Genomic DNA, 12902 nt, shown 5'->3' with positions numbered 1-12902 from the left:
CCCTTGCACAAATAATAAAGGAGAGAAAGGAATCCAAAAACCACTGTGGCAATATTCTTTAAATCTTAATTTATTCACTTTTTTGATGAAAAATATTTTCTTTCTCTTTTGAAAGGCAAAAGTGTGTTGAGGCCTAGAAAACATTGTCCCTCTTGTTTGAATGGGGACAAGAGAGGTGAGAGGAATCTAATGCTGTGTTGTGCATGGGAGAACAGATTAATGGCATATTAAACTGAGCTCTTTTATTAGGGCCCCACCAATTGATCAAATATGCTTACTGGAATCTATTACAGCTGGTCTCTGTCATCACCCCCTTCACTATGAGTTCTTGGATAAATTTCTAGACAATTTTTTTTTTACTTTTCCCAAAATTATTCTCATTTTTTATATTTCTAATAAAATATCCTCTTGACAAGAAAAATGAAATAGTAATTTATAGAAAATATTTTCTCTACTAGCTAATAGTGCATATTTGATTAGGGTTAATTATCGAGACTTCGGACTATCGGAACATACTCGAAAAAATATTATTAGTTATACTTTATCGAGTGATCCTCTCTATTTATAATGTTTTCGAATAGATTTACACTGTTTTGATGGAGACATCAAAAATATTATAATTAAAATAAAATTTTCCTTACTTAGGTTATTATTATTTCTAAATTAATAAAAATACATATTTAAAATTCTAATTTTGGATATGAGTTAGATTTCATGTAGTTTGAGTTCATTTGCCTCAATTACATTATTTTTAAATAAATATATTATATTTTGATGAAGGTATAAATATATATATATATATTTAAATATTATAACTAGTATTGTAAATCATATGCATACAAAATTAGACTTGTCCATAGGGTGTATCCAAGTATTACTTTAATTTTTTTGTCATAAAATATTTCTAGGATTGCGATAAATAGAAGACATCCTTTATTATTTTTATCTGAAAGTATTCTTTTATCTTATCTTTTCTTTAAATAGAACGAGTTAAATGCAATGGGATGTTATCATACTAATATTTACTGTATGCAGTACATATATATCCAGCTTAATTTAGTGATTTTTTATATTTTTACTATTTAGGTTTAACAATATTGATAGCAAAACTATAATTCAATGAATCCCACAATCATCAATGATTGTCACAATTTAAAATGCACATCATTTTACCATTTGCTTGATCCATGAATAATCCAAAATTAAGCTTAAAATAGTACAAGATTAAGTAAGAGAAAAAAAATAATGTTCTTTTTTTTCAATGAATAAAAAATAATCATGGGCAGAAGAACACTTATTTGGATATCTTCATATTGATTATATATATATATATATATATATATATATATATATATATATATATATATATATATATATATATATATATATATATATATATATATAATGATTCGATAACAAGGCCAGATTTATAAGGAGTTAGATTCAATTATATTGATCTATATGATCATCCACCCTCCATCTTCAATCCAACGTCTGCAACTCGATCACAGCCTCCCAACGACAACATCATTTTCATTTATAAATCAATTTAAATTTAATAGGAAAAAAAGAAAATAAAATAAAAGAATAATCCCCGTCGCCCTTTGCGTCCGAAACGTCTCCTAAAACCCTCGATTCGTGGTCCGGTCACGGCCCGCCCGGGATCCCGACCTCGGGAAGAAGCGGCGACGCGATGAGATGAAGGCACGGCCTCTCACTCCCATAATCCGGCTACAGCTCCTCCACTCACGTCGCCTCCGCCCCGTCCTCGGAGCTCGGCCTCTCTCCTCCGCAACCGACCACCCTGACAAGGCGCCGCCGGCCTCCTCCTCCTCCTCCGTCGCCCCGCAGTCGGAGGTGGAGGCGAGGAGCGAGGCCTACCGGCGGCTTGAAAACCTCGACTTCATGACCGCCGCCAAGATCCTATTCACCACCCCTCCCAAAAGGAAGAAGTTCGGGTGCGCCTCGTCCTTTCCCTCATTTCTGTTCTTGCAACCTCTTGTTTCAGGATTGGTTTGGATCTGAAGCTCTTTGTTTGCTTCTCAGGCTCGATTTCCATCTGGTACAGCTCTTCTTTGCTTGCTTGCCCTCTTTAGGTATTCCTTTCCGATCTAAATTTGAGTTTCTGTTTCCGTTCTGTCATTTCAATGGATTTTTGGGGCGAAATGTGATATCTGGGGAAAAATCTATGGCCTTTTGATCTAGAAAGCTAAAGGGGTTTCCTTTTCTGTGACAGCTGTGTACTTGGTGGCACAATACGCGCGATATGAGATCAGAAGAATGGAGGCGGTAATGTTCGCAACTCCTGGCATCCTTTGCTTGTCTTGTCCATGATCACTATTATGCTTCGTATTGTTTCCGTGTGAATGTTTGTTGCATTTTCATTAGCTCCAGTTAATGATGTCTTTTTTCTTTCAGTATTTTAAGTGAATTGTAATTGTTAGAACACTGATATCTTGGCAGCAAATCCAGAAACTATAAGACAATAACACAAACAACAATCTGTTAGCTTTAATCTATTTCATCTTTTCTTCTTTCTATTTTCATTATGATCTGTTAGCCCAGTAATGTCTTTTGACTATTTGACAAATTAGGTTATATAGCTTTATCCAGATCTCACAATGGCCGGGGGGGGGGGGGGGGCGGGGGGGCTTCTGCACTGGTCCTTTCCCTTTTTAGCTTTAATGTATTTTGTTGTTCTTGTTTGTTAAGGGAACAAAATTGTAGATTTTCAGGTCAAGGGATAAACTCAGAAAGTCTGGCAAAGTGTAAAAAAAGTTCATGATTTGCACACTTTGAATGTTGAATCAGATTCACAGTGAGGTATTGGAGATTTATCTACTGCCCATTATGTAATCACATGGATATTTTTTTCTTCAACTTGGACCAAGGAAAAGACCAATTAAATGAAGCAACAAAGAAGAGTTATTTAATCACTATTTTGGAGAATTATACTCATTCAAATTTAGAAGTAAAGGGCTTGTAATTTATGAAGTTATTGTTGCAAGAATGCATCGGAATTGCTTAGGTGGTTACATGCTTGATTCTTTTGTAGCTAAATTGCAAACATCGGTGGTTTTTGCCTTCTTAGAATTGTTTTTAATTCGTTTTTGTATTAGTAGTTGAGTTCATTTCTAGAATTGAATAGAATAGCTTTCACTAGAGTTATTTCCTTGGATCAAAATTGTTTCATTTTCTTTTTCAATATTTGTTGCTGTTCAATATATAAACGTGCATTTTGATGATGATCTGATCTCAAGGCACAAATTTTTGTTCCACATTATTAAGAGAGAAAAAGTACGTGTTCTAGTTCCAAGAACAAGAAGTCTTAAGAGGGAACTTTGAGCTATGCAATCTTTGCCAGATCACTGTGTGCTTCAGAGGTAATGTCACATTGTATGCAAAAATCATGTTTGTGCTATGTCACACTTATGTAATCTTGCAGTTACTATTAAGTGTCCTTGAGATAGAATATTCCTAGAGCGAAAAAGCTACATATGGGATGTAATAAACATCATCGATTAAATTCCCATGGTCCATAAGACGATAAGGATTTTTGTTGTCTCCCAGGATTTGGCGATATCATCTTTGCATGTTGGAGTAAAGCTGTGTATGTGCCTTGCAAAGTTCTTGGGAGACCTTATGAGCAAGGCTGCCCTTTTAGTTGCACTAGAATTATCTTAGTTTCTTGTGTATCACATAGCAGAAGACGAATACTTCACTTAGAACATGCTCTTTATCAAATTCTTTTTGCAGTTAAAGATGACATAATAGGCAAGTTCTGGACTAGTTCTTATTAATTTGATTGGAAAAAAATGTTAGGATTCCATCTTGTTTGTCTGTTGCTATGGATTTGATCTATTTTACATCCCATTGTCGTTTCAACTCTAAACATCCTCTTTCTGACAGTATTAGGTTTCATTTCAGGAATTAGAGGAGAAAAAGAAACAAGACGAGGAAAAGCAGAAAGCAAAAGAGGCAGAGATGAGCAACGACGAAGAAAAGTCTGAAGCAGAGTTGTCAAAGGTTAAAGCCAGGTTGGATGCACTAGAGGAGGCTGTAAAGGAAATTGCTGATGAGAAAAAGAAAATTCCCACTTCCAAATTATCCAAGGATCAAGATCAAGACAAGAGAGAGAAGGTTACATCTGTTGATGAGAAGTCCAGTACTCAGAGCCAATTGAACACAAGAAGCAGCGATACGGAAAGGGTCGGTGGTTCTAGCCCTTAAAGCTTACATTGCAACAACTGATGGAGTGGATCCTGGCATTACAGAGAAATCAATACAAGTGAAACACCTCTTCTGGTGGATGATCTGGATAGGATAAATTTTGGGCATTTATGTATGATTTACTTGAGCAGTAACTATATCATCTTTCAAGGCACAACTTAATCTTGGAGATTGTTTAATTATTTCATTATTATCTTTCTCGGTGGCTCTCTTTTTCTACTTGGAGGCAATTACAGTGACTTGCTGCTTTAACCATAAGGTCTGTTAGACCAACCTTGTCTAGTTTCATGTCATTATATGTGAATGTGAAAAGCACTATGATTATTCATAGACTGCTATGATTATTCATAGACTGCTAAGTGGGAATATATTTGATGATGCATGTGAAGCTTCTTCTGCTTAAAACTATGATCTTTTGAAGAATGGCATGTTTGTGAGCTGGCAAATTTTTTTGATGTATTAGTTAAAATAGTATAGAAACTTTTGAGTCAGATGCTTATTTAAATGAGCCTATATATATATATATATATGTCAAATCAATAGATTGGTGCAATTTCACACCTTTTAGTAGATGAGGTGTCATACTTCAATAATATTTTATAAGAATTAATTATAAATTATCTCACATAATTAAATATTTAATATTTATATTTTTTAATATTATATTGAGATCCATGTATATGTTCGAAATCAGACAAAATCAATACATGTTCAATGGTAAATCTTATAATATTTTTATTAGTAAAATTGATAACATAAGAAAAAATAAAATTAAATATTTCACTTTTTGTAAGTATATTAATCTTAATATAATTTTTGAAAAGATAAAGATCAAAATACTAATTACAAAAGATAATATGTAATTAGTCCTATCTATTACATGAATTCCTCTTCGCAAGCAAAGTATCAGCATACTTATAAACTAAAACAAGCAAGAACAAGAATTCAAGAAAAACAAAACATCAACATATGCAAGCAGGCACGTCATAAATTCCTGTTATCACACCACAAATCAGACTTTCGTTCACTCACAACTCAGAACAGTGGAAAAAGACTGACCAAAATTGAAATGGATCACAGTAGATGTCAGATCATCAAATGCACAAGGTGAAGAAACTCTAGTAAACATTGGCTAATAAACCAATAACCAAAATACTAAGATGAGACTGCCGTCTAACTCTTTCTTAAAACAGCTAATCACAATTCAAAATCTATTTTATTGATCTCAAGCACCATGAGATTACACAATAGCATTGGCTGCACTAGCAATCCTTGGCCACAGGTCTGCACATTCCTTGCCGATGGGTCCCGTAATAGCAGATCCTGCAATAATCAATTCAATAAAGTACTATTGGCTATGAATCCTTGAAAGGAGCTAAACTTAAAGACAAAACTATAAATTGAGGTATTTAGCCACATATCAATAGTTAAATTGGATTACAGTTGTGGCCACAATAAGCTAAATATTTCACAAAATGATTTAAAATTACAATTGGATTCCTTTCTAATTATGTGCTATAGATTTCTAATGTTTAGAGGTGAACATATTGCCCATGCTGTTGTAACATACCTTTCATTTCTCCTTTTGGATTTACAATCACTCCAGCATTATCTGTATAAATTGAGAGGTCAAAGCATTAAACAGCCAAAAGCATACAGTCCGCATGTGCAGAAAAACAACTACAAACCTCTAAGCTTCTGCATTACCACTAAAATATTAAGAAAACTCGCGAATGATACTTAAATGATGATTCCATCAGGTAAACAAATGATCAGTGCAAACAGATAGATTTATGATAAACCAACAAAATGTCATATGACCTTAGCATAAAATTCATTCAAACTTCATGCTTCATTTCAGATTCAAGAACTAGAAGAGTTTGGTTCCTTTTGCTTAAGAACACTAGTGCAAAGTATCTGAACTTTCAATGCTCGATTATCTTGATTGTCATAAAAACTACATGAATTTGCCAAGCAATTTTCTCGCAAAATGTAACCACCTTTTTTTAATAATATAAACAACATGATTAGTAAACATTAATTTCCTAACATAAGATGAATATTTGTCCAGTAAATGTATTGAAAATTCGCAAATATGCCATAGTCACAGGTTGAGATCGAACTTATAATCAAATCATTCAGTTTACAACTTTGGAACTCAATTGTTCAGGTAAACCAACCATGAAGAATGATTAGCATCTCCGGTTGAATTATGATTGTACGATCTCAAACTTCTACATCGACTAACATTACAAGACACAACAACTTGTGTACATCAAAGGGAAACTATTTGGTGGGAACAGTTCAATACCCCCTACCCTACTATAGATAACTATACAAGGCACACTCATTTTATACACTACAATGTCAACAACGTTAAGCACAATATACGGCAAGGGAATTAATCAGCAGGTCATAACCAAGAACGCGTACGGAATGGGTAAAAATTAGGAATTTGCAAACGGAGATCATCAAGCACACCTTCAAAGTACATGTACACGCCGTCCTTTCGGCGCCAGGGCTTGCGCTGGCGGACGATGACAGCGGGCATGACCTTCTTCCGGAGATCGGGCTTCCCCTTCTTGACGGTAGCCATGACCATGTCCCCAACGCAGGCGGAGGGCAGGCGGTTGAGGCGGCCCTTGATCCCCTTGACGGAGATGATGTATAGGTTCTTCGCCCCCGTGTTGTCGGCGCAGTTCACCGTCGCGGCCACAGGAAGACCAAGCGACATCCGGAACTTGTTCCCAGCCGATCCTCCGCGCCCTGCAAAACCCGACACAGCAAACCCCGCTTAAACGACACTGAACAGAGCCCCGAACGTTCGATCTCGAAGAAATCAACTGGAGATGGAGGAGGTTGCCTCGCTTCGACATTTCGGCGAGCTCGAGCTGCCACGCGACGCGATTTCGGGAACGAGAATGCCACAGCTATTGCGTCGCCCTTTTATAGTACCACGCGGCCGAAGGGAGTTGATCTAGGGTTTATGGTGACCGTATATTACGAGAATGCCCTCTGTGGTGGGTCCGATATAGAAGTTCATACGATCCGTTCGACAAGACCAACCCACCAATCACGAGCTCAGCACCCACGGAAACAGGTGAATAGCGTCCAATGAAATAAAAGGTTGTTTGTGGGTAGTGATATTAGGGTAGCTAAAAGTTATTGTTGAGGACGACAGCATTACGGACCTTTCAGAATCGAAGCCTCCACTCCTCCAAATCCGATATAATTACAGAATTACTCGTCTGCAGCTTTGCCCGGACATTATGAGGGAGTCCGGCTCGACGTCTTCCCTCGTTTTCTCTCGCCCTTCGCTTTGCTGCCCCCGAGAGCGAAGAGGGCTTCGTCAAGGGCTCCTCTATCTCTCTACCGCTCCTCTTCCTTCTCCTCCGGTCGCGCCACGTATCAGGTCGCTAGCGTGGTCATACGATCGTACGGAGGGACACGAAGACAGAGTTACGAGGGGATTCGGTGAGGCATGCAGTCGGATAGGATGGTAATTAGCTTGAGGCCTGGAGGCGGCGCCGGAAACGGCCCCCCATGGTTCGACTCCGCATCCTCTGGCTGCGACTCCACAATTGGTTCCTTCTCCGTTCTCCCCATCCTTCGCCCCGCCGGCGCCGCCCTCCCTCTTAAGGTCGATCGAAAACGCTTTAGATCGATGTATTGCTTCGCTTAGTTGATCAAAGTTTGCGTCTTTAAATGGCCTGATCTGATTGATATGCAGGATGGGACCTTTCGATTGGTTGGTGGTTTCATTGATTGGGTCTTTCGATCCTCCTTTGTTTGATTTGCTCTCTTTTACCTATATAGATGGAGCCTGATCGATAATTTTACTCTGAAAACTAGCTTTGGAACTCTGAATGGGCTCTAAATTGCATGTTTTCAACTGTAGTACAGAATTTGTTGTTGTTTGATTGGTGTTGATGGTTGTGATTAGATTGAAGTACTCCTTCTTGGTCATTTCGCATGTTGACCTCTGCTAAATTCGTAATTTATAGTTGCAAGCTAATGATTGATCATCTTAAAATTTGTTTTTATGAGATATTCTTTGTTTAAATAAATGCTGTCTTAGTGCTCATGTTAATGGGTTGATCTCTTCGTTGAATTTCTATGCTATGGATGCTAGCTTATATCCTTTTAGTTCCTGGTAACTAAACCTTTTAACGTGCTTTTGGACAGATGATAGCACCGATCTAAGTTTCCTGAGACTCGTCATATTCTAGCCAACTTATAGAGTTTCTTTGATGTACAATATGTTATAGACACTTGACTACACTTAGTGCCATCATGCCATTTGGTCAAATTATTGTCAATGTTGTTTTTTGGAGTTGTCTACTTATTTTATATAGTCTTTTGGATAACTCTGAGAATAACAATTAGGAGTATTATTTGACATCACAGTTCACTTTGGCAGATTGGAGAATCAAGGTCTGGGAGTCATGAACATGTCTATTACACAAGGGATCAACTTTTGCATGTTCGTGAGTACATCAAAATTTTCATTTGTTTGAACTTTCTTCTGTCACTTTAGCATCTCTTGTTGTTTATCTTTAATGCAATGGGATTTTATTTTGTTTTCATGTCAGTCTATGGCAGTCTTAAATTAAATCTTGATTTTATTCTGTTACATTTTAGCTTGCTGGGAAAACACTTCTTTGCTTACTAATCACAATCTAGTGGGACTAGTACACTAAAGTTTGTCGTTCAATGAGAATTAATACAACTCATTGTTTCTAGTGGTAATGATAAAATATAGCTTAGCAGTGTTTGATGAAAATTGATCCAAATCAGTGTTTCATGTCAGTCTCAGTGAAAAAGAGCGGGTGCTGAAAACTGTAAAAGGGTAATTATCCTTAACTCTTTAGTCCAGCAGAATATGTTGATGACATGTATTCTTTGAATTCTCTTGGAAACTTTTCATTTTTGGTGATGATTCATTGCAGTATATTGAACAAGCTGACACCAGAAAATTTTGATGTTCTCAAAGGCCAACTGATCAATGCTGGAATTACCACACCTAATATTCTAAAGGTCTTAATCTTAATACTATATTGCTTTCGAGAACTTTAGCTCTAATTTGTCAAAAGTTAATTTGGAAAAACACAGGACGCTGCAGGATGTCATTACTCTCATTTTTGAGAAAGCAGTCTTCAAGCCAACATTCTGTCCCATGTATGCGCAACTTTGTTCTGATCTTAATGAAAACCTACCTCTATTCCCCTCTGAAGATGAAGATGGGAAGGAAATTACTTTCAAGTGCATACTCTTAAATAATTGCTATGAGGCATTTGAACATGCTGGAGAGTTGAGTGCTGAAGTGCAAAAGCTCATTGGGCCTGACTAAGAAATGGATTGTAAAGATAAAGAGAGAATGGTGAAACTCCATACTCTTGGTAACATTCGTCTCATCAGCAAGCTTTTAAAGCAGAAGATGGTGCCAGAGAAGATAGTTCATCATATCGCTCAGGTAACCATCATTTATGCTAATACTAGATCTTCTATACTTTTATGGAATGTACACTTTTAAGAGATTTTCTGATATAGTTGCTGTGAGCAGGAGCTATTGGGGCATGATAACAGAACCTGTCCCGCTGAGGAAAATGATGAAGCAATCTGCCAATTATTCAAAACCATAGGGAAGCATTTGGATGAGAGTCCCAACTCTCATTGTTTCAATGATGCCTATTTTAACTGGCTCAAGGAGTCAACTATCAATCCTCAACTTGCACCACACCTAAGATTTATGGTTTGTGTTGTGCTTGGCCTACGGAAAAATAACTGGATTCCTCACTGTGAAGAGGTAAGCTTTACCCTGTTTCTGTTTGTAGATTTTCTGGTTCTGTTTTTTTGGAATATAAATTACATTTATAGATAAGTAGCAAGACCGAATTATTCTTCAAGAGAATCATAAATCTTGATGTGATTTTTCCAAGAATTGAGGATTTTTCTGCCTTTGCAGGTGAAGGTCAAAACCATTAGTAAAATCCATATTGAGGTAGAAAAGAATCTTGGGTTGCACCCTTGCAATCATGAGAAATAGTCATGATATTGGTGGTCAGGGGGTCTCAGTGCTATCAACAGACCTGGAACTTGTGGTACGATGCCTGGGATGCCTGTAACAAGAAAAATGCCTGGAACGCCTGGATTAGATGGAGATTTTCTGGGGAGTTCCACGGAGCAAATCTATGCCCAGGAGTGAAGCTAAATGTGTCCATAGTTCTTCAGTGGCTAAGTCAATTTCCATCAACTCAAAGTTCTTACCTCAAGGTAGTGGTGTCCTGATTGCTGGTAAGACTAGTGTGTTGTTGCAGGACAGTGGGCCACCAGCTCGTTCTCTGCTCTTGTTTCAGGCACAGGAAACTCTCCATCTCAAAACTCAAGGACCGTGATGCCTGTTGGTCAAATGCCCCAACCTAAATCCATGGAGAAGTCAGTGGCAACACCCAAATTTAATACTAGTGAGCTACATAAGAAGATGATTGCTCTTCTGGAAGAGTATTTTCACATCCGCCTTCTAGATGAATTACTTCAATGTGTAGGGGAACTGAAGAGTCCAGAATACCATCCAGAGGTGGCTAAGGAGGCTATCAATCTAGCTGTGGTCAAGGGCCTCTCATGGCTCAAATCCATCATAAAGCTTTTGGAGTATTCATTGACCAAAAAGGTTTTTCCCCCAAGGGACTTGGGGACAGGTTGTTTGCTTCATGGGGCATTGCTGGATGACATATGCATTGACTTGCCAAAGGCACTTTCTTGTATGGCGAAGTGGCCGGTGAACTAATTCTTGCCGGTGTAGTTGATCTGAAGGTGGTGGAGAAAATTTTCAGGAAGGTAGAAGATGCCAGTTTCCAGTCGGCAGTATCTGATGCTGTGATGGGAATTCTTGCGGCCGAAATCAAGGCTTGCGAGGAACTTTTGCATTGAATTCATTTTAATGTCTTCTGCTAAGGTTAATCTCTTCTATATTCTGTATGGGAATAAGATTTTTGGTGCCATTTCTTTTCCCTGCTCCTTCCACTGTGTTCAGGTTTTTTATATGAGATTAGGAATTTTACAGCAGCAATTAACTCTATGACTTGTAGATTGTTGCAAAATTGTGTGTATCTTTATTAGTGACTGTAGAGGAAAGAACAAATGCCATGGTGTTGAGCCATGGGTAATTTTGCCCGAGCTTTGAAGATAATAAAGGTATAATGTTTCTTTTTACCTTCATTTATCAAAGAATTTTTCTGCAGTTCATTGGAAGAATGTTCTTTTTTGGTATCTCTAATATTCTTTTTACACAGAATCCTGTTTCTATATGCTCTATCATCAACACAAATTGAGCATGGAGTATGGCATCCCATGTGAAGAACTCCATCCGCAAGAGCTGAAGACTGACCACCAACGTGCAGAAAAGATAAGTGATCCATCTATTTTTCCTGTGTTCTTTCCGTTTTGTTAACGCAGTTGTTGCTATGACATTTCCAGACTTTGGACTTTCAGAGAACACACTTGTTCAAACGATGCAAAGTAAATAGTCTGCTTATATGACCAGCTTGCCAAAGTTTGGCTATTCAATCATCTTTATTCTGCCTTGAAAAACCAGATCAATGTTCTTCCAGATAGACAAAGATGCTTTAGAATCAATGTCGCCTTTTTCCTTATCCTTTTCCCATTCTACCTATACCCGATCTGATGCCATGGACCCGTTTCTCCTCCTTTTTCAGTGTTCTCATGTTCTTATACTATTCTATCACAGCAAGTCCTATAAAGTCCCCTCAATCTTCCCTACGATCACTGTTACCAAATAAACTCCCAGGATGAAGCTTAATCTTCTCCTGTGCTTTCTCCTCTTATTCCTCAGAGCCAAGTGGGGTGTACCGACTACTACCAGCCATGGTGCAAAAGACCAACCACTTCAAGGTAAAGAGAAGCCTTTGTATAAGCATTCACAAAGCAAGAACTGTATGATGTATGACTTGGTTGCAGGCCTGAATGTGACCGTCGAGCCGAGGAGTGGTGGCAATTCCGGAGGGGAGAAGATGGAGTTTGATGGTGTGAAACAGGTGGAGTACTCGAGGAAGAGCAGCTCCGGAGGCAAAGGAGGAGGGAGGACGGGTGGCGGCGGCTCGCAGTCGCTTCGTCAACCTCGTCCACAGAAGAGCAGTTCGCCGACGATGCAACAGCCATTTGGCTTCTTCTCTCTCCTGCTTTACCTGTACCTTGCTTGAACTCAAGCACTTGCCTTGGATCTTCAAGCAATCTACCAAGTGGTGTCTTTTAAAGGTTGACATGCATTTATATCACATGTAACTCTTGGAACGAATATGCTGAGAATAAATCAAATCTTCCCTTCTCATAATAACAGAGGGTGAGATGAAGAGAAAGATTAGAATCGGATACCATATATATTATGAACTTAACTAGTTTTGCTTAGTTGGTATAAATTCTTTTGCTTAATAGAACCCCACTGCTCTTACTGCACCAAACACTTTTTTGGCAAAGGTACTCAACTTGTCTACTAACAGTCTGTTTGCTTGGATAAGAAGTTCTTTAAGCTCCAAAAGTCTAGAATCCATTGGCTATTTAATGAGAAAAGAATCCATAGTAAAATCCATTAGAATTGTAATGACTTTTTAATTCTGTGGGGGATGTATTACCATCCAAGAAGTCAAACTGAGAAA

General features: G+C 37.9%; 2 protein-coding genes and 1 pseudogene across 2 annotated transcripts; 2 read left to right on the top strand and 1 right to left on the bottom strand.

Moving 5' to 3' along the window:
- Window positions 1-1603: 1603 nt before the first annotated feature.
- Window positions 1604-4449, top strand: LOC135643057 (uncharacterized). The gene is made up of 4 exons (XM_065159605.1): window positions 1604-1958; window positions 2047-2096; window positions 2237-2289; window positions 3928-4449. The coding sequence occupies exons 1-4, from the start codon at window positions 1699-1701 to the stop codon at window positions 4228-4230; spliced, it is 666 nt and encodes a 221-aa protein (XP_065015677.1). The 5' UTR covers window positions 1604-1698; the 3' UTR covers window positions 4231-4449.
- A 749-nt stretch (window positions 4450-5198) lies between these two features.
- LOC103980731 (large ribosomal subunit protein uL14) lies at window positions 5199-7222 on the bottom strand. The gene is made up of 4 exons (XM_009397212.3): window positions 7094-7222; window positions 6712-6996; window positions 5801-5842; window positions 5199-5553 (listed from the first exon to the last, which is right to left on the bottom strand). Exons 1-4 carry the CDS (start codon window positions 7104-7106, stop codon window positions 5471-5473), a joined length of 423 nt encoding a protein of 140 aa, XP_009395487.1. The 5' UTR covers window positions 7107-7222; the 3' UTR covers window positions 5199-5470.
- A 247-nt stretch (window positions 7223-7469) lies between these two features.
- On the top strand, window positions 7470-12583 carry LOC135643047 (eukaryotic translation initiation factor-like; annotated as a pseudogene).
- Window positions 12584-12902: the final 319 nt, after the last annotated feature.

Source organism: Musa acuminata, chromosome BXJ1-4, assembly GCF_036884655.1.
Source record: "Musa acuminata AAA Group cultivar baxijiao chromosome BXJ1-4, Cavendish_Baxijiao_AAA, whole genome shotgun sequence".
NCBI classification, from domain to species: Eukaryota; Viridiplantae; Streptophyta; class Magnoliopsida; order Zingiberales; family Musaceae; genus Musa; species Musa acuminata.
This window is presented reverse-complemented; position numbering and strand designations above follow the sequence as displayed.